Source organism: Haemaphysalis longicornis, unplaced genomic scaffold (assembly GCF_048455015.1).
Source record: "Haemaphysalis longicornis isolate Haplotype H1 unplaced genomic scaffold, Haemaphysalis longicornis Haplotype H1 scaffold_2, whole genome shotgun sequence".
Taxonomy (NCBI): Eukaryota; Metazoa; Arthropoda; class Arachnida; order Ixodida; family Ixodidae; genus Haemaphysalis; species Haemaphysalis longicornis.
This window is the reverse complement of record NW_027526295.1, coordinates 139,576,752-139,600,684: the sequence shown is the minus strand read 5'-3', so window position 1 is coordinate 139,600,684 and position 23,933 is coordinate 139,576,752. Positions and strand designations below refer to the sequence as shown.

The following is a 23,933-nucleotide window of genomic DNA, read 5'->3' as shown; positions in this document are numbered from 1 at the left end:
TGGCCTGGTGCGAACACACTTTTTACGGTACAGGCATGAGTGAGGCAAGCTCCAAATATGGGGGAAAAGCGCATGACATTTGGGCGTCTGCGGGTACGCGGAGGGCGTCCATGCACTGCGTAGGCCTCGGCTAGTGAATGCTACGATTCCAAGCCGTCCTGGGAGGCTTATCTTTATGCATTTTTACAGCTGACAACATGGCAGAAGCGCGGTACGATGATTACTGAGTTATTGAGAATGCCCATCCAACAACGCCACCGGTTGTGTTTTACAGAACCGAAACCGAAACCGAAACTTGTTTGGTTGCTCACCTTGGGCATCGTCCAATCACGGTGCCCGTTCCTCCCAACGTCACAGCTTTAGTTGGTGCGGCCGCCGCAAACCGCGCATGGTAGTTTTTCTTCTTTCGCGCTTTGTAAAATAATTACCGATTTGTCAACCGGATAAACAATGAAAAGTGTGCTAATTTGAGCCAGTCTACGCAGTGCAAGCAAAAACGGGAGCTTGACAAATTCACTCAGTGTCCCTCTAACTAGCCAACCTTTGTCGATACGAAACCATTTATCTGAGTGATTTTGACGATCCTATAACATCTCGGCCAGAAGAAAGCATTGCGCTTTAGAAATTTTCAATCGTCAGAAGCAGCTTGTAGAGAACCAGCTCTAACACTTACCGATGCCACGAAACTGAGTCCGGCGAGGCAAGCCAGGATTGGCATCAATCGCAACCGCATGGAGACCGTGCGCAGAACATCGTCATCGGCGCTGATGACGCCGGCAGAGGCGAACATCACCGGCAGAGAGAGCAAGGTGCACACACCGACACTCACCGCGACCTGAAAAAGGAGATTGCAGACATGAAGCCGCCCTGGTCGCAATGAATACGTTGCAAGGAAGCGACCTCGGTAATACACAAGAAGATCCCCATCATCAACAACAGCCAGGTCTACTGGAGGGAGAGGCCAGGTTTAGGTCTACTGCAGTGCGATGGCCTCTCCCATTGACCTCCAACCTCTCCTGTGCTGCGCTCCTCGAGTTCATTCTTTGCGCCTGGATTTCCTTGTTCCGTCTGTCCATCGCATTTTTTACCTTCATTTCCTCCTAAAGCCGTCTCTCGGTAGCCACTCTGTTACTAGGGTGGTCCACCGGTCGTCATTTTGTATAACAAAACGGGAAGCCGAAGCCCATAGACATAAGCTTTATTTACCCTTCACTTCAGTATCAGCGAAACCGAGATGTGAGCCCAATTTATGCGTGCGTTCACTAATAATTTCTTCTTCTTTTCGGCTGGGAATGAGGGTGCGTGAGTGCCGAAGGTAGTAGTAAGGGCTAGTAACGACTTCAATATGTCCTCGCTTGTTGTAGGGCTGAATATATGGTATTTTGGGGGACTGATTTTGCTCTAAAATACGGCCGTGTGAAGCGTAAGCTGCGACGAAACGTTCCTAGGCATCCCTTTCGTTTCTATTCTCCATATTACGCCTCTATAAACTTGTAGGCTACTAATGGCAGCAGCGCGCTGGTGTGATGAAATTTAAGGGGCGCTGCTTAGCAACGCTTACAGTGCTTATTGCCAGTGAAAAAATGAAGTCGATGCTATTAATATGTTAAAACGCACGTAAAAAAACAGACAGACAGACAGACAGACAGACAGACAGACAGACAGACAGACAGACAGACAGACAGACGGACGGACGGACGGACGGACGGACGGACGGACGGACAGACATACAGACAGACAGGCAGACAGACAGACAGACAGACAGACAGACAGACAGACAGACCAAAATTTAATGGTTTAACAAAGTGCCTTTTTTAAAGTAAAAAGAAAATGTATATCGAAGAAAGCGGGGTAAAGCGTTTTCAAGCATAAATTTAAAGCAAACGTTATCCGGAACCTGTCGTCGACGTTATTTCCAGTCTTCTACGTACCGAGCACACCCCGGATAGGCTCCCGCAAAGCTCGGTCTCCTGTCGACAGATTTCTAGCTCCGCTTTTTTGAAGCCGATTTAGTTCACGCACTTAAACGGGGCCCAATGCTTGCTGAAACAACACGCTTCAAAGTGACGCGTAATGAATGACACTCGTTCCAAGTGTCATATCCACAAGCACTGTGGTTGAGATCCCAAATTTCAGTACAACAGGAAGCTTTGCTAGTTGGATCTGATTCATATTTAAAGCGCAAGCATACGTAACATTGGAAGTAACCCGCCGCGGTGGCTCAGTGGCTAAGGCGTTGCGCTGCTGAGCACGCGGTCGCGGGTTCGATTCCCGGCCGCGGCGGCCGCTTTTCTGATGGAGGCGAAAAGCAAAAACGCCCGTGTGTACGAGATTTCGGCGCACGATAAAGATCCCCAGGTGGTCAAAATTAATCCGGAGCCCTCCACTACGGCGTGCCTCATCGCCTGCGTTGCGTCGGCGCGTTAAACCCCACAATCAATCAAACATTGGAAGTAGCCAACGCGAGCGCTTTCGATAAACTCTTTATTGAATGAAAACATGCACACACATTTATACTTGATCCTTCCTTGACAACGCATGCGCGATGCACAAGATGAGAGCTTTCATTTTTCACTTTATCATCCCACGTGACCCCTCGAGTGTTGCCTCCAAAAACTTCGCTTCATTCCCCTGGACTGTTAACGACGGCTGGGCGACGCGCATGCCTCCTGATTTGCTTTTTTTTAAGCTTCCATGAAAAGTCGGCACATCTCATCTCTGTGCGCAAACTCTGCTGTCCCACTTCCACAAGTAGGTTGGAACCCTCTGTACGCTTTTCACAAATTAAAACTTTGTTCTTCTGGGAACAGACAGGAATAATAGAGGATAACATGGCTGCATGCAAGATATAATCAAAGATAAGCTGACTGCAAATTATGTGTTATTTTATTTTCTGTTCTGTCCCGAATAACAGCGGTAACGTGTTTTAGTCGCCCTTGGCAAGCGCCATTCATCTTATTGTAATCGTTAGGAGAGATCCTCGGCAAGCTGTGGCTTTTAGTGTATTCTGTTGCATATGCGATAAAGAAATTATGCTAGGTTTTGGCCGATATTGTGGTGGCATAGGCATGTAGAATTTCAGCATGCATATTTTTAAAGAGTGCCTGTGACTGGAAAATGTAAGCGTAAGGGACATTTTCTCGTGATAAATCTTTTTCTCGTTTCGTACCGACTACCGGGAGTCACTCCAGCACTACGACATACCGCCACGCTATGTATTTAAATCAACCTACATGAAATGCATCGATTTAATATAGTCTTAATTAGCGTCTTAATATAATACCCAGTAACTACGCGTACATTCACGCGCACACTTTCATTGTGACTCTACCTTTTTTTGACACTGGTATTTCTTGGTAACTACTAGTCTATTGAAAATGCCCATGCAAGTTATCAGACGTGTAAGCTTGAGATTTTAATCAATATTTTGAACGGCACGCGACGTTGATAATGACCACCTTCTAAGAGCACACACACCGGGAGGTTCGTATTCAAATGCCTCGCCCTGAAAGACGCGCGGAGCCTCGAGAGTTTTCGTTCTCGGACATCAAGCATACGCGGAACCCTGGCCACACGAGCTCCACTTAAGAAGCATTCAACGAATTGCCCAGAACTCCCACCTGGAAAACGTGTTCCTGCGTGTTTGTTTCCCCTTGTACACGTGCGGTTTCCCGGGTATAAAGGGAGAACGAGTCTAGGGAGCACGGGACTTACCGTTGATGTGGGCAGCGCTTTCTGAGATGCGTACAGGATGACTATGGGCGCCGTTGGAGCGGAACCGTAAAGGAAGGCGAAATTTGAGCGCTCCCGACCGTCGCTTCCTCGCCCCCGGTACGCGAGCTCCACAAACACCTTGAGGAACAAGGGTAGAGCGAGCCTGGAATGAACAAAGCAGACGTTACCCGGCAGCCGAGGGGTCGTGCTTCTGGCTATCAAAACTAGCTGTGAAAGCAGAGCTTCCGGTGGAAGCGTTGGCAGTTTCCGGCTGGGTCATTTAGAACACGACTGCATACAACTTTCAAATACCGTCTGGAAAACGGCTAGGGGTTACTTGCGAGAAGAAGCCACCAGCCAAGAATGGCTCACCGTAACTTGTCCTAAACAAAGGGGACGAGGCTCTTCGTTCTGGTGGCGCGAATTAAAGTGTTATTACCCTCAAACGGCCTTTCGTTTATGCGCATTCGGTACGTACTGTAAAAAAAAAAAAAAAAACTTCCGTAAAACGCGAGTTGCACGTGGTTGGATTCCTCAGTTGAAGAACTCGTTGGAGCTTGCTGCCTTCTCCGCTCGTTCCACCACCTGCTGTAGCTGGCCCGTTCTCTCTCCTACACTGCTCATGGTTAGGTGAAGCTTTAAGTTTCTTTGGCAGGCCCACTCCACGTGGTGGAGTCTGCAGACATCATTGCAGTGTTAGAGGGTGATATTAATGGGGGGGGAGTTGATATAGCTGCGGGAACGTGTTTGTTTACAAAGGCCTCAGTTTACGCTTTTGGTCAGGGGATTGTGGGGGAGGGGGGGGGGGGTGACGGGTGGGCCGGCGATTGCTTTGCGCATTCAACTTGCCAACTTTTATTCTGGTGTGATGTTGTGGCACGTAACTAACGGATGAGCCATCCACAGCCAAAGGTCTCACGGTGTCCGGTCGCCTAATACTCTGGCTGTCGTGTGGGCCATGAAACCGCCGCGAAGGGACGACTTGGCAGGGGCAAAAACCAGATGGAGCTGCGTTGAGGTCACCGGAGAGGGATCGTTATAGAAATTTCTCCATGGCTTTTACTTCCTACGTTCCCTGACCAGAAATGCTCACATTCAACATTAAAATGTTTTAATGTGAAAATACACGTAGAATTTCCTCTTCGTTCATTTCGCCTAGTAACTTCTTTAATCACCTAACGCGCCAAGTTGGCTCAGTGGCTAAAGCGCTGTGCTGCTGAGCTCAATGACATGGGTTCGATCCCTGCAGCGGCAGCGGTTTTTCTGAGAGAGGCAATAAATGAAACTCCCGTGTTTCTATCTTTGTATTAAAGGTTCCTAGGAGGCCTAAATTACACTTTACGCAACTTACATCGAATTGAGATAGCTCAATAGACCCTAATCTACCTCAATATATCTTATTCCACACTAAATACCCTGCGACGGACCTTCTTGCCGCCGACCGACCCATCGTGAAGCTTTCCACAGGACTCGTTTGCTTCCCTCCAGGGAGTATTGAGGCACGGGCATGCGAAATCAATGGGAGGGCAGAAAAATCCAGCTCCGCTGTAAAGAAGGGGCGTCACCTATCAAACAAGTTAACCTGTGCGACAGGTTCCTGCGTTGCCACGCGAGTACTGTCATGCTGCAACTGAATAATATAATAGGTTTTGTAGATGCCCTGCTGACACCTTGGGATAGTACTTTCATGATGCGGATGAGGCAGATGCTAAACAGGACAGGACTTAGAACTCTGCCTTGAGGGACGCCCTGTGTAATCTCATGCCGCCTTGTGTCGCCTTCATTGGTGGTCATGTAGACATACCGATTCGGCAAGTAGTCACAGAGCCAAGTGTGCATCCGCCCTCGTAGCCCAACAAACGTCATTTCCCTTATAATAGCTTCATGAGCAACGCTGTCAAAAGCCGAATTGATGTCTAGGAATGCAGCTACCGTGATATTTTTTGCAGCCTTTTGCCGATAAATTTCCCTCACCAAATCCATGACGTTGTCGATGCTAATTCTTCCTTCTCTGAACCCTGATATCTCTCGGAATGTCTCTTTAATGGCGATGACTCAGGTACAGTAATGACGATACTCGTGCCCTCGAGCCAGGAGCCACACCATCTTCCTCTTCTTTGCAATTCCCAACAAGCGGAGTTCTCTATTGCACACACGGCATCCGGACAGAGTCGATGCAAAATACCATCGACTGGACGTGCGAGATTTGATGACGAATAGCAGCGCCAAGACTGGCCAGAGTTCGATCATAAACATCAAACAGAGTCTTAAGATAGTTTCCAGGAACTCAAGAATTTCGAAAAATCATAAAGCATTCATTTCGTTTAACAATCTCTCCCCTTAACGGGACTTCAATCTGTACCTATCGCTAGCAGAAAGGCACTAACCTCCAGCTTTAACGAACTTGGTGAAGTAAACCAATTTTCCGGAGATATTGTCGCATTGTCTTTCTGTGTACCGCAATGGGAGGAGGAAGAAAAACTTTAATTTCGCCAAAGTAATGTGGTAAGGGACGGGGGGTTACAGGTCACTGCCGGTGGCGACAAGGACATGTCTTCCGGCGACCTCCAGTGCTCTTGTCATAGCGGTGGGAAAATATTTGCTTGGGAAGTATTTGATATGCCCAAATACTTCCCACAGTTTCTGTTACGAGGAAGGCGTCGTGCTGCTTCACACGGGGTCACGTGTTCAGCCCTGAGTCGCGGAGGCGATTTGTGTCGGAAACTTAATACCCACGTGGTCCGAAATCGATGTGTGTGATATAAGGCCTTACATCCAAGCACGCTTCGAAGCCCAGATGAAATTTTAGCCAGCAAAACAGTTCACAGACGCCCTTGGTTCTATATGTGAACGCGTAAGCATTGTTCTCTGTTTGAACAGCGCTGAATGCTCTTTCGTGTTCGGAGTTGCGAGTAATCTTTTGGAGTTTCATTCCGGGGTATTTGCGGTGTAGTGACATCGATGGCCAGTTTTCGAGGTTTCCGCCCAAGCTTCAGACTGCGTAACGGGTCGGCACGTAATGTCGCGCAGAGTGCGCTTCGGAACGAGTAGCAGACAACGCGAGATTTAGGAACCGTTTTGCTGCTAAAGATACCGGACAACTTGCTTATTTCTTCGGTAAAGCTGTTTATCTAGCTGGCAAAGCTGTTTATTTCTAGGGTATGGTTAGCAAAAGTCCCAGTTACGAGATGGTCTGGAAACTTGGAATTTTTATGCCCGGGAACCTTCTGTACACATTAAACGTTTCTATCAGATTAATGGTTCTTAAAACACTTTTTTGATATTTTTTTCTCGTGCGAATTGGTCTTAGAGACTCATAACCCAGTGCGTACATTCAAAACTTAGATCAGGCAGCCATAAAAATGTACTTCCCAAACCCACCGAAAACATTTATTTCGTTCTGTATTCTTCAAAAGCCGAGAGCCTTTTTTGTGTGTTCATGCAATATCACACAGGCAATATTACCGCTATTAGGTGGCTTCCGTTTTGCATCCAGAAAACCCGTCTAGTGCCGCTATCGGCGGGAAAGAAAAGCTGTCGAAAGCGTGCGTATAACATGGCAAGAAAACCACGCAGTTTTGTTTTGTGCATATCTTCTAGTGTCTCCAGGCACACCTGAAGACAAGGCAGCGTCTACCAGTACCACTGTAATGCCCCATAAATTTAAGAAATAACTGAAGTGTACAATAAACTTATCGTTAAAGCGACGAAGGAAAACCGGAATGGAAGGAGTGCAAATGGTGGGCTCACGTTGGTTGTTTAGTGTCTGTTTTAATTACTTTCGCTTTGTTATATTGCGTCGAATTAAGCAACTACTTGCTTGATTACTCTGGTGAACACAGTGTAAAAAAAGATCGTCGGGAGGCTGTCTCATTTCGGTGTTTTTAAGGTGTACGAAGAAAATTAGAAGCTACTCTGGTGCATACTGTAAATAAAGCTGGTCGGGAGGTTGTCTCATTTCGGAGTTTTCAAAATTGTACTAAGAAAATTAGGGGCTTAGTGAAAAGCTAGCTTTAACAATTCGTTTTTTTTTTCATAATTTTGCAGCTTCTTTATGGGCCGATAGTAATCAAGTCTGTACAGTGTTTACAGTCACGTATGTTTGAGCCGTCGCATTTATTTATTACGGAGTTATCTCCAGATTTGTAGCGGCAATGGGGTCAAACATAATTGCCCAATTATTTTACCATGCTAAAGTCCAAAGTGCGTAAAGAATGCTCAAGGATTTTTCGACCAATTTTCAAGCACTTTTTATTTCGTCACACAAATATTACGTCCAGAAACGCCATGTTTTTCATATTTTCTGCACCATATCCCAAAGCGCCGACCATTATTTGCTAATCTGAAGGCCGAAATATGTGCGTATTCATAGTGTACATCTATGGTACTCACAAAATAACCCAACAGAAAATTAACAACCCTAATACAGCGTCACATTTCGTCTAGAAAACATAGTAACATCACTGTGAAGGTTCGTACGTTACAGTAACAAAACAAATTTCATTAATCTTCTACACTAATACTGTTACTTTTTTGCAGCCAGAGGCAACTTTCCAGCCTGTTCATAAGCCAAGCCAAGGACAAGTGGAACGTGCCTGCCAGGTACATGGCCGAACGCTCGCTCAACCGCGGCTTGCATAGACAGTTGTGCCATATTTCCCTCTAGTTTATGTTATTATGAAACTCTTCGAATGTAATATCTTTTTTTCTTCCTCATCGCTTTTTCTCTCTCTCACTCTCACGTTCCCGCACGCATGGCCTAGCACAGCGAAAGTGCAGTACCTTAAGCGCTTTTCCTCTTAACGAGGCTACCAAGACAAAATTTAAGGTTGTTTCAATAAAAGCACTGATTTGGGCCGAAAACAATGATACTAATCTTATCGAAAACTGCAGAAATAAAGATAACACCCGAAACAGTGGCCACTCCGCAGCCACTTCCGGCAATGCCTCTATGAGGTCACACAATCTTGTTGGAGTGATCGGCCGCCGCTGACCTAAGCCACCCCAAGAAACCGACTGGCCGATTGCATTGGGTACTTCATAGTTCCGGTTTATCATTTTACTTGAATGCTGGCGTGCAGTTACAGCAGGCTGTGTGTTTAGTGCTGGCCTCCATTATGTCACTCCTGCCCATAATACGTCACTGTTCTATAAAATTTTAGTTTTTCAATGTTTGTGGCCCGGAATTAAAGCCTCCGCTGGCAACGGCTTGCCGACGTTTCCCCACCTGACTTTGTTCCTTCTATGCAATTCCTTCCAAGAATAGGAGAAACTTCTCGTCAATAAAGTCTACGCTGACTCTGCGTACACTCCGGACATCGTCTTCAAATGGACAACGCCCAGACACCCTGCCGGTAGTCCGCGGTGCCCCTACTGCGGCAGCAACAATACACCGAACCTATTCCACCTCATGTGGACATGTTACGCTTGCTTAACTGACCGCGACCAGTTCCTTACAACGCAAGTACGCCCGCCGACTTCTGAAGGACACGTCCAACATGTCAGAGACAATCCATAAATGTTAGACCAAATTAGAGAATTCGGTCTAAATACAGGTCTCTTACAGGCCTGCATAAAGTAGCACGATGGCAGATCGTTCACCCCCTCTCTAGATGACCCCCAACCACACCCTTTGTGGCTCCCCAAAGGCTTCTTTTGGGTACCCGGATGATCGTCGTAATACAGTGTCCTCGCCACTACTTAAACTGTAAGTATGGTACCCCTAAGGGTGTCACCAGATATAAGGTGTTAAGTGAACGGTATGAACCATCTTCTCCTACCCTTTTTCCCATGTCCCACCTTTTTCCTATGTCCGTCCTCCTAATAAGGTCCTGCATTCCATTCCATTCAATTTTTATTAATTTTGCTTTCGTTTAAAATTCAGATTCTGTAGCTGAAATGGAGCTGAGTGAGTTACCAAGGGCTAGTTCTTTTCAACTGAACAAATCTGTGTCTTGTCTAGCCCTTTAACAACGTGCATAGAGAGAACCACCACCTATGGAAGCCTGCTTACGACTTTACGGCAGCCAGGATCACGGCCGGAAACAGGTGCTCCCTCATGCTTGGGCTTCGGAAGGACTGCTCGATGTGGTAGCCCAGCAGGAAGAGAATGGGCGCAGCGAAGGCGTCCCCTAGAACCTGAGAAGTCATGACACCCAGTCTAAAATCATAACACGAATACCGCACAAACCTAACAAGGATTCTGGTAGTACGACAAAAAAAACTTTGTTGGGACAACAGAAGTCCTGTTGTTACGACAAAGCCATCTGTTGTCACGACACACATTTCTGTCTTAATGACAAAGTCAATTTTCACAACGACAAAAAATCCTGTAGTCACAACAGAACTGTCATTTACGGTATTCTTCACAATGACCAATAACATTCAAACCACGTGGAACTGCTGGTGGAACATAAAGATGACGACAAGATCGGAATTCGGCACTACGGAACATCGAAATCAGGACAGGAATATGACACCCGACAGAACACCAGAATGACGACACGACAAGAATATGAGAAGACGAAAATACGACACGCGAAAATACGACAAACTACAGAACTGTTTCTTGTCGTTTTTTTTTTCGACTGGGCATGGTGTGAGTATATTTCACGGGGACCGCTTTTACAACCTGAATGTGCTAACTGCTGTGCGATGCATTCGTTCCACTCATCAACCGACCTGGTCCAATCCAACCGTTTTTCGTTGGGGAAGATCGTATTTTGCAACGCACTGGACTTGCGTTTAGACGCACCCGCGTCTATAAGAAGCTACGCCCCATCCTCTTCAAAGTGGTAACACGAAGCCGACGACACGTAAACGTAAGGATCCCTGCCATCCTAGTTATTATTAAGACGTGGATGCTGGTAAGCTCACTAAGCACAAATTTATTTTGAAAAATGACGATTGAAGAGTTGCAATCCCCCGTCAAACTACCGTTCCTTTTTTTCTAGTAGTAATTAACAACAATGAAGGTGGCAGTCCTACTATCATTTTCTGTGTCATGGTCGCGTATCATGGGATTCATTTGGCGTCAGTTTGGCGAGATCGTTAGAAAGACGACCGTCTTTCTTAGGTTACGTAAACGTGAAAATGTCTGTCTGTCTGTCTGTCTGTCTGTCTGTCTGTCTGTCTGTCTGTCTGTCTGTCTGTCTGTCTGTCTGTCTGTCTGTCTGTCTGTCTGTCTGTCTGTCTGTCTGTCTGTCTGTCTGTCTGTCTGTCTGTCTGTCCCTCCATTCAGACGCCATCCAAAAGCTCAAAAAATCCTTAAACAAAAAGTTTATATAGACAAAATATTTCCGAACAAGTAAATCTGGTCCCATAGTTGATACTTAATTGTGAAGATTGTTCAGCAAAACCAAAGCATTAGACACATTTGAAGCGAAACATAAATACATAAATGACACTAGCCTTGTTATTTCAATTAGAAATAGGCTCGGGTGTAATGTTCTGCGATAACAAACACAAAGGACGCCTCAAAAGTAATATTTTACCGGCAAAATACAAAAACGGCTTGCTCTCAAGCCTGGAGCTCGTGGCTCGATCGCCAAGGCAAACAGTAAACCGTAATTGAGGAATGAAAGGTTCCACCAGATGGAAGGTCAGCATCATTACCACGAAATTTGAATTCAATTCAGCAAACCTCTATTGCGTTTGTCATGGGAGAACCAAGACATTAGGGGAAGAGTATAAGAGGTGAGTAAGGGAGAGAGAAAAAGCAGTTGTATCACAGTGGCTGCGGAAGAATATCGTCTTTCGACGACATTTGCAGCGAAGCGAGTAGGCCAATTATCTCTTTCTATTTCTGCGTGCATATGCTGTATAATTCCCATTTCCCGTGGCTTCCTAGAATAGGGCCTCAAACAGCCGCAATCGACAACCGAACACCCGAAGACTGCGTAAGCAACCTCCGTGACGTAAGCATTGGACTATCGTTCGATGTTCGCAAGGGGAAGCACATCGCGCTTGAGATTCGTGGAACCTCGTCCCTCGCTAGCTCAGCGCTGCCAATTCCGGCGCGGTTGCCACGCGAATAAATGCCACACGTGGGACTGCTTTCATAAGTTAACGTCACCGTGCACACTTTTGTCGTACACAACTTACTCTTCGTACCACCCACAAGAACTTAAGCGCACAAAATCAATCTCTCTCGCGCGCGCATACACGATCAAAATTTCCAATGTGCTCCCACCGGGAAGACGCCCTGGGCCGCATCCCGAATTCGACCCTCTGCGACCTCATTAAATCTTCTAAAAGAAGCTTACTCGACGGTATTCCTCCAACGCGTCGGTAAGGTTCTCTGGGAGGACTAAAGACACGCTAGGATCATTCGAAAGGCCAGTAAAGACGTGTTGTCTGTCTTCCCACCAAAGTGCGCTTTTGGCTCTGAACGCTTGTTATACCGCCATCCTTCTACTCGTATTCCCTCTTTGCTCAGGCTCCTTGCTTTCTTCCGACGTACAACACTCTAGTCCCAGCCTGAACATATTTATATCTCTATTGTTCTGGAACAATATTAAAGCCAGAAAATACGCAGTCCGGGCATTTCATTTTTTAATGGCGCCCATAATAGCAGAGTAAAAGTAATCCTGACGTAGTTTCCTATAACTGTCACGCCAAATCACTCGGAAAGGAATATCGACGTCTGTAGCAATTGGCGGTGATCCAAGGAAAAACATGTCGTCTGCTGATTACCACTGAAAAGACGTTGGTCTTTGAAGCCCTGCTCCTGATGCCAGCAGTGGACCTAATAAGACAAGGCCCCAAATCAGCGACCACACAGAACTAAAAGTGCAGGAAAGAATAGAAATACAACGCAGGAATATGCCAATAACTATAAACGTGCGCGCCTGGATACGTCATATCAGTGCATGAATGAACTAGATAACAGAACAAAGAAAAAAAAGCTCGGAATACGATCCTGAACAACTAGCAGATACCACGCCACTTTTCATTGTGCAGAAATAAAGAAATGTGAGCACGCCTTTTAATAGCTTCAAAAGCACGTTCGAAAAATTGTAATGAAGTCCCCCGCTACTGATGATTACCTGCAATCACAAAACTCACGAAGGCTGCTACAATGTGCAGCACGAAAAACAGAGCCTTTGTCAAAGAATGACTGGCTAACTTTGGCTTTTCACTCCGGAAAACCGCAGAATTGTTGTTTTCTCTGGGTTCAGAAGCACCGCAAACAGGGCCCCTCACTCGAAGGTCAAGAAAGGGATTATAGCTCAGCGAATAAATCACTCGCGTTTCTTTTTAAGCCTAGCGACGCGTAAACTGTCAAATTCGAGTATCTTTGCTGCAGGCTTTAGCCGGTGTTGTTGTCTCCGCCGTGCAGAACACTGACATTACCTGGGTACTTGCAGAGGGATAGAAATAGAAAGAGAGAGGGAACGTGGCAGAGGAGGATTACAGTAAAAAACACAGACCACGCTTATGATTACCTCATGGCGGGCGTCGCGGCGGATAGCACCAGCTCTGTTTCTCTTGTTCATTTTTTTTTACATTTTCAATGCTAGCGTATTATAGATCTCTTTACAGAGTGCGCCTATCTGAGTTATTTCGCTGCAGCACAGTATTCACAACGCCATAGCTGCCTATTAACAGCTATTAACAGGAAGTTTTCCATGACCGCGACTGGCCACGCTCTATCAAAATACAAAGAAAAGGTTCCCTCAATGACCAAAAGCGTGAGCCAGAAAATCGGCTAACAGCGGAGCTACCTTCTCGTAATTAAAATCTCAAAAAGACAAGATGTGAAGAACGGCCAATTACATCAAAGGTTTCCTAAAAGTAAGAACACTGACACTAATCTAAGCAAGCCTACGCACAGATTTCCAAGAAAAAACTCTGAGAGGGGCATCCCGCAAGGGTTGGTACCACCGTCTGTCCTATTCAACCTCGCAAAGCCTCCACAAAATAGTAGACATAAAATACTCGCTGTATTCAGGCCCCATTCGCGCATTGTGCGTTATAGGGTCCTTTGGACACATGAAAGCATACACTGCAGCCGTCACTAAACAGGATTCAAAATTTGACAAAAAATGCATATTGGGCTCCATCTTAACTTAAACAATTAGTGGATCAACAAACATTCCAGCCAAAACCGATCCCAAACCCAGAGTATCATTCCGCCTGAGTGAATAGGATTTCCACAAAGCAACAAAATATAAATCTTCACTCTAAGAAAAAAAGGGTGGGGTAGTTTCTCCCTTAAGTGTGAAACAGGAAGGTATCATACAGTGCTCCCATAGAGGTAGAAGGATTGTCCCTTTAAAAGGGAGGAGCGCGTTTCTGCCCCTCCTTTTTAGAGCTAACGAAGAAGCGTGCCTCCCCTAAAGGGGTATTCACACGAGAGAGAAATCCGCCGTTTCGCTCCTAGGAGTGCGCGCCACGTGACCCCTACGTCACGGTTTCTCTCCGGCGCACCGCCTCCGATGGGAGATCGGAGCTTCTGCTCGCGAGCTACAAACCCTCCGACGCTCCGCGGCGGAGGCGGCGGGATTTCGTCTGCTCGTCGGGCAGCTGGCCGCGACTGAAGTTCTAGAGCGGTTGCAGGCACTTTATTTTTATCGCTTCTTAATACATTGGACGCGAAAATGCGTGGCGCACATGACAGGCGCACTGAGGGAGCCGCGTACCACCAGCACGGGCGCTTGGCGAGCGGCGGCCGCGGCTGCGAAGTGGCGCAGGCCGGCGCCGGTAGCTCGAGCGACAGCTTGTTATTGCTCCCCAGGGCGCAAACAAAGCTACGTATACGAGAAATGGGGTAATGATGTGATGGAAAATTGCTTTAAAAATCGTCACCTGAGCCGCTTGCCGGAGCGGCGATCGAATATTCGCCGCAGTGTTAAGCCTAACATCAGTATGTGGGCCTGTAGGTGGGCCGGCCGGCTGCTACTACGTCGCGCGCCGTTCTCTCCCCGCGGCAGCACCTGCATCGCGTCGACGACCAATTTTTGGTCGGTTGACAAGATCAGTACGTATGCGCTTAACAGAAATTGCCGCCGTCGCGGAATCGGCGGTGGTACGGCAGCTATGCTTTCGAGATAGGCGGCTGCAAACAGTGATGTCCGTCCGAAAGTCGCATCCTCCGTGTGAGCGAAGGAGCTAGCCGAGCGGAGGTCCGCCTGCGGTGACGTCACGACCTCCCTCGGATTTCTCCGCTGAAACGCTCCGTCGTGTGAATACCCCTTAAGCCGCATGGCGCCGCTACCCGAACAGGGGTTGCTCCTCGAGAAAGGCCTAGCACGGATCACTTTTAGGATCGAGGAAGTACAGATAGGAAAATTACTCTGGCTGTGTGCGCTTAAAATGCGCTAAAATAACCAAGACATCATCTACCAAGCACCAGACCTGCGGTTAGCAAGACATGACGCCATCCGTATGCGCCACTTCCATTCGTCCCGGGAGGGGTTCTGCCTTCGCTTTCAGCGCGAACGCGTCGCCGTTCACAGAGCAGAAGTGACAACGATTATATTCAGAGTGCGACTTTTATTTCCCACAGGCTAGTAACTCCACCGTTCACCGACACCGGAGATCACAAACATCCAATGCGGCCGCTTAAGACCAACTAGCTGTTGTCAGTCGCCTTACCTTGCTACAACAGATACACCAAAACGCAGATCGTGTGCTATCGTGCAACCTAGCGCGAAGCAGTGCAGGCGGCGCAAAAAACGGATCCGTCACATCCGTCCAAACGAGGAGATGACACTGCTCCCCATCTAGCGAGTTCGAAGTAACTAATCGTAATTGCTTAGAATTGACCAATACGTAACGCTAAGACAAAATTGGGGGGGGGGGGGGGGGCGTGGAGTTGCAGCTACTAAGCATCAATACCAGTGGGCCCTTACATCAAGTTGCATCCTCCATGGCTAACGTATATATAGGGAACATTATAGAGGCCGCACGTCGGCGGTCACAGAGTGGGATGAAACATAGCACAACACAGCGACGTACACTTCATGGTAGGTATTGCAGCGCACCATACACGCAATAGACAATAGCGCAAGTATAATACACGTATACATACACATTGCACAACGCATAGTATAGTTTTCATATGTCTGCAACATCCGCGTGATCACAAAGACCAACGAAACCTTAAACGGCTACTTAAACGGTTGCAAAGTATTTATAACATTGATCGTAGAGCATGCAAGCAGGAACAATGAGCTCGTTGTTTATATCAATAACCCATAGGGATGCGTCAGCCTCAGCTGTGTTTTGTTATTTCGTCAATTGTAACCCGCGCAATTACAACCTTGTATTAGTTTCAAGTTTTGCAAGAAGCAGTAGAATAGCTCAAAGAAGCAAAATTGTTAAGGAAACAGTATGGCGCGTATGGTTGAGTAATACACTCTGTCTTCATTCTTTTAGCGAAGAGCGCACAGCTGGTCTGGCAACCATTCAGAGACGCCAGAGAAAATTCTACTGAATGGGGGTCTTCTGTTGTTGGTAACTGATGCCTCAATACGCTGCGGTCCGTGTTCGTCGATGAAGAAAGAGGCACTTTAGTATAATCGCGGCCGTCTTTTAAGCCTTGCGCGTGAGTAGAAAACGTCCAGAAATGAGGTGGTAACGTTGAACAGGGCGCAGGCGAGTCGCACCAAGCAAGCATGCAGCGGCGTCAATAAAATGTGCGCCAAACACACCGCTGGCGAGACATGCGCTTGCGTGGCGAGCACATGGTGATAGAAAAAAATTGTGCCCATCTCCCCGCGAGGGGGACTCGAGTAAATGCGTCGCATAGGGGGTGGGTGTATTGCGTTAACGTTTAGTGTTTGGGGAGTTGGTGGTAGTGAATGCGTTGTATCAGCAGCTTCTTGACGTAGTTTGAATGAGCCAAGGATATAAGGCGCGTTCGTAGCCTCCCATTCTGTGTCGGCTTTGTGGCGCAGTGGGTAGAGCACCATATACATTGCGTTCCGCCCGCAGGGTCGAGGGATCGAAACCAGGCGCCGGATAGTATTTTTTTTTATATAGTGTAGGGGGAGGGGTGCGGACTACGACTACGGACGTCAACGCGGGTGACATCGTGAGTTACTGAAATGCTCTGCATTTAAAAAAGACAGTGAGCGGATAACTAACCAGCATTCTGCAGGGGCGGTATTGCACAGAGTCGTCGTGTACACCCAACTGGCAAAAGCCACTGTGCAACGAAGAATGCGTCCGTTATCGGCGTTGGTGCCGACGGCAGATGGTAGACGATAGGGGAGAATATTTCTGCCTTTTTACAGGCTACATAAGCTAAATGGAGATAAATGGCACAATAAGCTAAAGGGAGGAAGTAACGCTGGCTTTTCAAACTTTCGTTATTCTTCGTTCTTTTGCAGCGATATTTCATTCAAGGCCGAACATTACACAAGATTCATGTGGGTAGCGCCTAATTTAGTCGGAGTACTGTGATAAAGGTGGCACGATGAAAAAGTTCCTTTACAAACACAGCAATAGGTAGTACTATCGCAATACAAATTATTGTAGCAGGGGTTGTAACGGCCCAAGTTGATTGTTAGTGTCCCTGGGCCAGCCGCTTTCTAGAGGACTAACGCCAAGTGACGTGTTAGGCCATTGGTGTAACTCAAAATGAGCATCTCGTGCGTCAATAGCCTATTGACTTTCCTGCGAAGTACAGGTCTTGAACAGACTCTTTAAATATGGCTTCATTAGTGAGCCCATCATCGTAATCATAGACATCATCATCACTACATCAATATCATTCCTTCTCATACATCTGGTGTACCAAGCTAGGTGCGTTTACCAGGCTAACCTCACCAGTGCCATTAAAGACTGCTCTCTCTCTCTCTCTCTCTCTCTATCTCTCTCTGGGGTGTTTCTTGGCAAACTGCAAACTAGTACGATACATGAATTCAAGCATAGAGTGTTCACTTTTGTTTTTCCGTCCTCTTCAACAGGTAACTTGTGCAATACGAAGTACGATACACTTCGAGAGTATTTGGCATGCAGTATGTAATAACACTTTCCCTCAAAATTGATTTGAATACACTGGTTTACCCGCCGTGGTTTGCAGGGACTACTGAAAGAAGAATAAGCTTGTTTACATTTATATGAAGAGAATTATGTACTAGCACACCCCTGACATACACATCTATTGCTCCTTCTAACTGAAAGGTTGACTTGCCTTTAAGATGCTCACGAGAGGCCCCGGAAGTTCCTGTCCGGATCGCCAAACGTTGACGATGATTGCAAACAAGGAGACGAACACGTGCGGATGGTAGAGGACCTTGAAGAAGCAACAGAGAAAGAAGTGGTAATCAGTAGTTGTGTGCTATCGACATGAACTGATGAATTCTGCGCCAGATTGCAGACTCAGAACAGAAAGTGATGATTCTTTGACTGTTTACTTTGACTAGAAAAGTAGATTTTTCGGATATACAAACCTACAAATGAGGTGGTAGTTATGGTCCAAGCAGCATCGTGCCTAAAACAAAGCTCGCCGCAAAAGTGACGCCCACACCGATATGCTCGCTGGCGCGATTGTCTTGCCATACCTCTGTTCTGCCTGTGCCTGCTGACGTCATCTTTCCTTTCGCTAGTGAAATCAGGCACTCGCTAACAAATGTTGTCCCATTAACGAGGTTTTCGTGCAAAGTAATTGGCCCTGCCTAGACCACTTGAGTCATTCTTCATTATTGCGATGATACTCAGCAAACAGTCTTTGTCACCCGTGGTGAGAAGTGTAGCAAAACAAGTCCATGGAGGGAACTATAATGTTCCTACCACCGCAAACCAAAACGTACAGTGGTTTGGGTCTGGGTTGGCATGTTATACAGTGAGATGCCCAAGACGGGGTAGGGAAACCGACAGCCAAATGTTTTCCCGCTAGAATAAAACTCGAGGCCCAGGTATCGAATGGACGCATGTCGCTCGCTTGGAGGCAGAAGAGTTGGAATTGAAGAAGTGCCTGCCGAAACAGAAGCGCGAATGGAACACAAGCGCTAATGAAGTGTGTGGAACGCCGACGTGATCAAATATTTCTTGTGCAGCTTCAATGATCGCACCAGACCGGTATTCTGGAGGTCGTGGGTTCGAATCCCACCTGGCGGGCATTTTTTCTCCTCTTTCTTATTTTCCAAATTCTTTATCTTGAGCTACTACATCCTCCCCTTTGCTTTCCGAGGTCTTCTTGACTGCCAATTCTTATTTCTGTCTTATTTTCAACGAGCCCCTCATTTCCCATTCTGATTCGCTATATATATATATATATATATATATATATATATATATATATATATATATATATATATATATATATATATATATATATATATATATATATCACAGAAATAAGGGTTGGCAGTCGAGAAAACCCCGGAAAGCAAAGGGGAGGATGTGGTAGATCATAAAAACAGATTAAGAATTTGGAAAGAAAGAAAGAAAGTGAAGAAAAAATGCCCGCCAGGTGGGATCCGAACCCACGACCTCCAGAATACCGGTCTGGTGCGATAACCACTACGCTACCGGCGGGGCGATTTTCCCATTCACTTTCTGGGGTATTTATGTTAGGTATGTTTGTTTCCCATGCTTGGGGTGGTAGCCAGCGCCATTCGGACTAATCGGGGTGAAGGGGACCTTCTTTTTAACCCCCGGGTCGTGACTCGAGTGTCTACGACATGTCCAGAGTGGTCGACCACCTTTGAACCCTCTTAAGCTCCCTTTGGCAACAAGACTGCCAGAACAGAGGCCCTCGCTATGCATGTAGCGAATCAGAATAGGAAATGAGGGGCTCGTTGAAAATAACACAGAAATAAGGGTTGGCAGTCGAGAAAACCCTGGAAAGCAAAGGGGAGGATGTGGTAGATCATTGAAACAGATTAAGAATTTGGAAAGAAAGAAAGAAAGTGAAGAAAAAATGCCCGCCAGGTGGGATCCGAACCCACGACCTCCAGAATACCGGTCTGGTGCGATAACCACTACGCTACCGGCGGGGCGATTTTCCCATTCACTTTCTGGGGTATTTATGTTAGGTATGTTTGTTTCCTATGCTTGGGGGTGGTAGCCAGCGCCATTCGGACTAATCGGGGTGAAGGGGACCTTCTTTTTAACCCCCGGGTCGTGACTCGAGTGTCTACGACATGTCCAGAGTGATCGACCAGCTTTGAACCCTCTTAAGCTCCCTTTGGCAACAAGACTGCCAGAACAGAGGCCCTCGCTATGCATGTAGCGAATCAGAATAGGAAATGAGGGGCTCGTTGAAAATAACACAGAAATAAGGGTTGGCAGTCGAGAAAACCCCGGAAAGCAAAGGGGAGGATGTGGTAGATCATTGAAACAGATTAAGAATTTGGAAAGAAAGAAAGAAAGAAAGTGAAGAAAAAATGCCCGCCAGGTGGGATCCGAACCCACGACCTCCAGAATACCGGTCTGGTGCGATAACCACTACGCTACCGGCGGGGCGATTTTCCCATTCACTTTCTGGGGTATTTATGTTAGGTATGTTTGTTTCCTATGCTTGGGGGTGGTAGCCAGCGCCATTCGGACTAATCGGGGTGAAGGGGACCTTCTTTTTAACCCCCGGGTCGTGACTCGAGTGTCTACGACATGTCCAGAGTGGTCGACCAGCTTTGAACCCTCTTAAGCTCCCTTTGGCAACAAGACTGCCAGAACAGAGGCCCTCGCTATGCATGTAGCGAATCAGAATAGGAAATGAGGGGCTCGTTGAAAATAACACAGAAATAAGGGTTGGCAGTCGAGAAAACCCCGGAAAGCAAAGGGGAGGATGTGGTAGATCATTGAAACAGATTAAGAATTTGGAAAGAAAGAAAGAAAGTGAAGAAAAAATGCCCGCCAGGTGGGATCCGAACCCACGACCTCCAGAATACCGGTCTGGTGCGATAACCACTACGCTACCGGCGGGGCGATTTTCCCATTCACTTTCTAGGGTATTTATGTTAGGTATGTTTGTTTCCTATGCTTGGGGGTGGTAGCCAGCGCCATTCGGACTAATCGGGGTGAAGGGGACCTTCTTTTTAACCCCCGGGTCGTGACTCGAGTGTCTACGACATGTCCAGAGTGGTCGACCAGCTTTGAACCCTCTTAAGCTCCCTTTGGCAACAAGACTGCCAGAACAGAGGCCCTCGCTGTGCATGTAGCGAATCAGAATAGGAAATGAGGGGCTCGTTGAAAATAACACAGAAATAAGGGTTGGCAGTCGAGAAAACCCCGGAAAGCAAAGGGGAGGATGTGGTAGATCATTGAAACAGATTAAGAATTTGGAAAGAAAGAAAGAAAGTGAAGAAAAAATGCCCGCCAGGTGGGATCCGAACCCACGACCTCCAGAATACCGGTCTGGTGCGATAACCACTACGCTACCGGCGGGGCGATTTTCCCATTCACTTTCTGGGGTATTTATGTTAGGTATGTTTGTTTCCTATGCTTGGGGGTGGTAGCCAGCGCCATTCGGACTAATCGGGGTGAAGGGGACCTTCTTTTTAACCCCCGGGTCGTGACTCGAGTGTCTACGACATGTCCAGAGTGGTCGACCAGCTTTGAACCCTCTTAAGCTCCCTTTGGCAACAAGACTGCCAGAACAGAGGCCCTTGCTATGCATGTAGCGAATCAGAATAGGAAATGAGGGGCTCGTTGAAAATAACACAGAAATAAGGGTTGGCAGTCGAGAAAACCCCGGAAAGCAAAGGGGAGGATGTGGTAGATCATTGAAACAGATTAAGAATTTGGAAAGAAAGAAAGAAAGAAAGAAAGAAAGAACTTTCTTTCTTTCTTTCCAAATTCTTAATCTGAAAGAAAGAAAGAAAGAAAGAACTTTCTTTCTTTCTTTCCAAATTCTTAATCTGTTTCAATGATCTACCACATCCTCCCCTTTGCTTTCCGGGGTTTTCTCGACTGCCAACCCTTATTTCTGTGTTATTTTCAACGAGCCCCTCATTTTCTATTCTGATTCGCTACATTCATAGCGAGGGCCTCTGTTCTGGCAGTCTTGTTGCCAAAGGGAGCTTAAGAGGGTTCAAAGCTGGTCGACCACTCTGGACATGTCGTAGACACTCGAGTCACGACCCGGGGGTTAAAAAGAAGGTCCCCTTCACCCCGATTAGTCCGAATGGCGCTGGCTACCACCCCCAAGCATAGGAAACAAACATACCTAACATAAATACCCCAGAAAGTGAATGGGAAAATCGCCCCGCCGGTAGCGTAGTGGTTATCGCACCAGACCGGTATTCTGGAGGTCGTGGGTTCGGATCCCACCTGGCGGGCATTTTTTCTTCACTTTCTTTCTTTCTTTCCAAATTCTTAATCTGTTTCAATGATCTACCACATCCTCCCCTTTGCTTTCCGGGGTTTTCTCGACTGCCAACCCTTATTTCTGTGTTATTTTCAACGAGCCCCTCATTTCCTATTCTGATTCGCTATATATATATATATATATATATATATATATATATATATATATATATATATATTAAAGAAAACTGCCCTACTTATTGAGTCATTCATCAGCGCCCAACTACCTACGATTGCGGAACTTCGAGAATCGCAACTTCGGGTATACATTTCTATCATGGCGTAGGGGCTCACTAAGGATGGATTAATAGGGATTACACACCCAAGGGAGCGAAGCAAGGAAATTGCTTAGTCACAAATTATGTATTACTTCGCTTTCCCGCTCAGATAGCCAACGAGTTTTTTCTAACATGTAACTCAGAGGATTGAATAAAAAGTAGTGTCGCGGTTTCGCCCTAACCAACACCTACGCGGGTAATCTGAATTTGGGAGTAAATTCAGCGGTACTACTGATGTTCGCGCATTCGATATTTCTTATCGTTTTATTACCCCAAAACAAATCCGCCAAAAAAGTAAAAGATATCCGCCTAACACGCAGTAAAGGTTCAGAGGGCTGTTTAGAAACCACACCTATAAATCGAAGCGGGATACCAACACGGGATACCAACAGAGCGGTTTAGAATTTTTTGGAGTACATTGCTATAACGCTGTGAAAAGGCCGGTTTTTTTTAGAAATTACACCCCTCAGAGATTACACCTGAAAAGTGCGAAGATATTTGTCAGGAATCCCTTGTTATGTGGGGGTGAGGGGGCGCATCAGAGGTATTTGCTGTTGTAGGTAGCCCGTGCGAATGTCTAAAAACTCTTTTACGTGGTTATTCGTAATAAACTGTAATGGTACTAATTCGGGTGTGGGGTAAATGACGTGCTTTCAAAGATTTCTTGTTAAGTGCTCAGGCCTTTGGTATACTTAATGTGCTTCTGCTTACAATTGCTTCCAATACAAATATGTATAATAAATCGTTAACTCGAAGTCGTAAAATCCGCTAAAAACTTCTAGATAAGCGGAACTTCGAGTTAAGCGAAATGCGGAAAGTTCGTCGCTATAGGTCACGGCAACGGGAGCTATGGGCTGGTAACACAAGCTCTACTTCACAAGGGAGCTTTCGTATTAAAGTCAGAAAGATTCGCACAAAAAAATTATTATTACGGAAAAAGTACTGCGGTATGCTCACCAATTTCGTGTTCGTATTTGGTCCCTGAAAAACATTTTCGAGCTGCTCAATGCATCGCACCAATCGTTAGCCTCCCCGGCTACAGTATACCTTGTTGCGGAGCAACCGAAGCATGTTTCGTGTTTCTATCGTTGTAGGCACTTCTCGAGGCACCTCGTTATCGGAATGATCAGCTGTGTCGTCCACAGGTATCTCAACGGTGTCGCCGTCTCACGGCATTCCGGTAACAGAAACATCGGTCATGTACAACGCGTACTCAAAAGTGATTTCACCCTCTTCGACGTCGCTATATAGGGCCGCTAATCGCCTTGCGCACCCTTTCCACAATTCGTCACAGCCACGGAGACTTTATGAGGTGCTTCTGGCGAACTATTCCTTGTTCCTTTTCCGTCAATATTTCGAGATATTCATGGTCCCCCCGAAATACGTTCCGAGTAAAGCGGGGCAAATACATTGCTCCAATCGATTTAATTTTTCGATTTAACCCATATTTGGAGAAATGCGAGTTCGAGTTAACGAGGGCTTAGTGCACCGGAAAACAAACTTCAAGATTTTGTGTTGACAAGGCTAGAACAGGGTGAGCGGAATTTGTAAAACTGACCCCTAACGAAAATAAAATGTTTAAGTGGTGATATCAACGTCCAGTACGACGTGCTTGGCCTAACGATATGAATGTTGGGGAGTCCTAACCAATTGTGGCGTAGGAGCTCACTTAAGATCTGC

The 23,933-nt window shown here is 46.5% G+C and overlaps 1 protein-coding gene across 1 annotated transcript in view; it reads right to left on the bottom strand.

Moving 5' to 3' along the window:
- The window catches only part of LOC144168316 (lysosomal cholesterol signaling protein-like), a 130,750-nt gene that overhangs the window by 71,885 nt on the left and 34,932 nt on the right, over positions 1 to 23,933 (bottom strand). Inside the window, exons 4-6 of the mRNA XM_077697325.1 lie at positions 9,728 to 9,852; positions 3,715 to 3,877; positions 674 to 835 (exon numbers count right to left, since the gene is read on the bottom strand). Of these exons, the coding sequence (XP_077553451.1) occupies positions 674 to 835; positions 3,715 to 3,877; positions 9,728 to 9,852 (450 nt within the window). The remainder of the gene's footprint in view (positions 1 to 673; positions 836 to 3,714; positions 3,878 to 9,727; positions 9,853 to 23,933) is intronic.